We start from the raw sequence: 3,234 nt of genomic DNA, 5'->3' as shown, positions 1-3,234 counted from the left end.
CAAATGCCTCAATGTCAAGGGTACTGGCCAGCCAGCAGAAATTCATGTGTCATCCAAGTAGGACTAATGCAGAGACAACAAAGAAACGCCTCCCACTTTCAGGCCATTCCGTTATACCTCCAAGGGGAAATAACATTACCTATTTCTCTCATCTCATTCTCAACTAAACTATCTCAATGCTGTTGTCAGTTATAAATAAAATTCTTACTTTTAGGTAAAACTTCATTAGAGGGAATGGGATACCTTCTTGGTAGCAACTCGGCTGCTGCATTCTTTGCCAGTGAATCCGCCTCCTCATTTCCAGACACACCTACGTGTGCCGGAAACCAGCAAAATCGAACTGTTATACCTTTCCGGCTAATAATTAAAAGCCACTCTAAAATCATTAAAACTAAAGGGTTATTAGAATTAAAAATTTCTAAAGCATGTAGGACACTTTTTGCCTCAATTAAAATGGTAAAATTGCCTTCTCTTTTAATGCTATTTTATAAATAGAAGTTTGTATGCCATATAGTTCGGCAGTAAATATGGATGATATTAGAGGAAGTGCACATCTACAGTTAAAAGAACTACTATATACTCCAAATCCAATACCAGTATCAGATTTGGAGCCATCAGTATATATTAAAGTCGATTCCTTATGTTCTTCCACATGTTCCATAAAAAGAGACTTAACTTCTAATTCAGTCATGTTCTTTTTAACACCAATAAAATATTTACAAAAAGATATCTCAGGTAATTTCCACAAAGGGGTTGGTGATATCTTAAATGGAAGCACCTTACTTCTAATTATATCAAGACTGTATAATAATTGTTTCACCCGAAAACAATAAGGCTGAGGAGATTTTGGGTGCCACTAAAAGTATATCAAGTGCCTTACAAGGCTTGTAGTCTGAAAGGCTACGGAATTAGGGAGTCTTTACAACCTAAACCAATACCAAACGATAGAAAACTTTCGGTAAAGGTCTAAAGGTAACTTTCCAGCATCAACGAGTCTTGGGATAGGCAAAGTTCTAAAGGCTCCTGTACGTATTGGTAACTTTCTTAACCTTAATAGGTGGGGCTAGGATACAACTTTAAAAGTAGATTCTTAATGTCTATTACGAGAAAATTACAAAGACTGGGGGAACAACGGGAAGATAACTTATCAATAAAAGATCAGGACAAACAAGACAATGCATCAGGGTATCAATAAGGAAGTGTTGCCAATGCTAATACAATGTTGAAATATCATATTAATAAGACAAGAATTATTCTGCTGATATGCAACACCTGGAAATAATGCTTGGAAGCACATAATACAATAAATGGTACATATAGAATAACTTTTTGTGTACCTACACCTCCCTCCCCCTCTCGCTCGTAGTGCAATCTCGAAGCGGACTCCTTTTCTATGAGCCTTTGGGAACGATGTGGGTTCACTGGAAGAATAGTGACAAAAGACTCTCTTTCTAGGTTCTGGCAAGGGGACATATGGTTAGGGAGAGAGGGGTCACTCATAGTGGGTAGCACTGGGCGATGAAAACGGCAATTAGCCCACCACACACGACCACTAGGGAGACGAATTTGATAGTCTCTTGACTTTCCATGGCCCATGTCAATGCCAACTTTGTCCCAATGATGAGAGGTCAGGTCTTGAATCCGAAACTTGCTGTCTGACACTCAACTTTGGTAGGAGGTGGGCTTGCTGGTCATACTGGATCTTTACCTGCCCATAGCGGGCAGCAGCATGGCAGTCACAGTCTTCAGTCTTGACCTGCCATTCCTTGGAGAATGCTTTTGGATGGGCAAGAATACATGGCCTAAGAGGTCGGCCATATAGGACCTGGGCAGGGGAGCGTCCTGTAAAATTAGGAGTATTCCTGACCTCCAACAAGCCATGGTCAAAATCTCCACAATTGATTTTGCCAGACGAGGCTGTTTTCAGGATGAGGTGCTTAATTGAATTCACAGCGGCTTTGGCGGGATCATTTGACTGCGGATTGTGAGGTGATGTTACCATGTGTCAAACACCCCATCTCTTCATAAAATCCCGAAGAGGAACACCATTTTCACGAAGTATCTGCAGATGTTCTGATTGTGTTAAGAGGTGGTAGTATCGCCTTGGCAGGCTGTGACAACAGGCCATACTGATAGGCAATTGACGACAGCAAGGAAAGCTTTCCCTGCGACAACAAAAGAGTCGCATGAGACAGATTCAAAGGGTCTTGTTGGGTTGTCATCGTTCATTAAAGGTTCCTGTTGCTGAGATGGCTGCAATGTCTGACATGCCTCGCAAGCTCTGACCAGTGTTGACAATGTCAGAGTCAATGCCAGGCCAGAAAACGGACTGCCTTGCTCTGCGTTTGGTCGCTTCTACACCTCTGTGGCTGTCATGTCAGTGGCACAAGGTGCTGCGACGAAGGGAGGCAGGACTACAACTCTTGCTCCATACAAGTCAAGGTCACCATTGGCATAAAGATCTCCATGTACTTTCCCGTATGGAAGTACAGAATTGTGAAGATTACATCCCTTTCGAGGAAATCCTGATGTGACACAATCGAGTAGACGAGTATACGCAGGATCTGCTCTTGCTGCATCACGAAGATCCTAGAGTATCCTGTCGGCATCCTGAGCTGAAGACTTGTCTGAAAGATTAATGGTGTTCATGGTTATGACAGTTCGGAGATGAGCGGCAGAAAAAACACCAGATATCTCATCCTCCTGTGTAGGGTAGCTGACTGGGGCTCAAGACAATGCCTCTGGAATGCAGAGCAACTTACCAACACGCCACACAGCTATAAAGATGTAAGGCAAGATTTTCTCCTTGAGGTGTTGGAGACGGGAGTTTTTGATGGCTTCCAGCGTATAACTGTTCAGAATTGGTATGAGGGGCCAGTGATCCGCCATCAGAGTAAAGTCATGTAGGCCGGTTAAATACAGCCTACACTTTGTCATTGCCCAGACAACAGTTAGCATCTTGAACTCGATGACGGCATAGCGTGTCTCTGCATTGGCGAGAAAACGAAAACCACACTGAACTAGACGTATGTGTCCATTACCATGTTCCTGCAAGAGAGCATATCCAATGTCGTTAAGGCGTGAAACATCTGTTTGAAGAACAACGGGTAGGTCTGGGTCAAAGAGGGCGAGAACTGGTGGACAGGTGAGAGCTAACTTGATGTGTTGAAATGCTTCATCATGGTCGGAAGTCCAGACAAACATTCTCTTGGGGCTCATCAGAGGGTGTAAAGG

At 43.0% G+C, this 3,234-nt stretch overlaps 1 protein-coding gene across 1 annotated transcript; it reads right to left on the bottom strand.

The window, feature by feature from the left end:
* Positions 1-1,597: 1,597 nt before the first annotated feature.
* On the bottom strand, positions 1,598-2,002 carry LOC137653953 (uncharacterized). The gene has a single exon (XM_068387587.1). It carries the CDS (start codon positions 2,000-2,002, stop codon positions 1,598-1,600), a length of 405 nt encoding a protein of 134 aa, XP_068243688.1.
* Positions 2,003-3,234: the final 1,232 nt, after the last annotated feature.

Source organism: Palaemon carinicauda, chromosome 15 (assembly GCF_036898095.1).
Source record: "Palaemon carinicauda isolate YSFRI2023 chromosome 15, ASM3689809v2, whole genome shotgun sequence".
Classification (NCBI taxonomy): domain Eukaryota; kingdom Metazoa; phylum Arthropoda; class Malacostraca; order Decapoda; family Palaemonidae; genus Palaemon; species Palaemon carinicauda.
The sequence above is the reverse complement of the archived record's forward strand: the minus strand, read 5'-3'. Positions and strand labels throughout refer to the sequence as shown.

What these genes read in the sequence shown, in the direction of transcription:
- LOC137653953 (XM_068387587.1), bottom strand. Translation starts at nt 2,002, where the DNA reads ATGGTAACATCACCTCACAATCCGCAGTCAAATGATCCCGCCAAAGCC.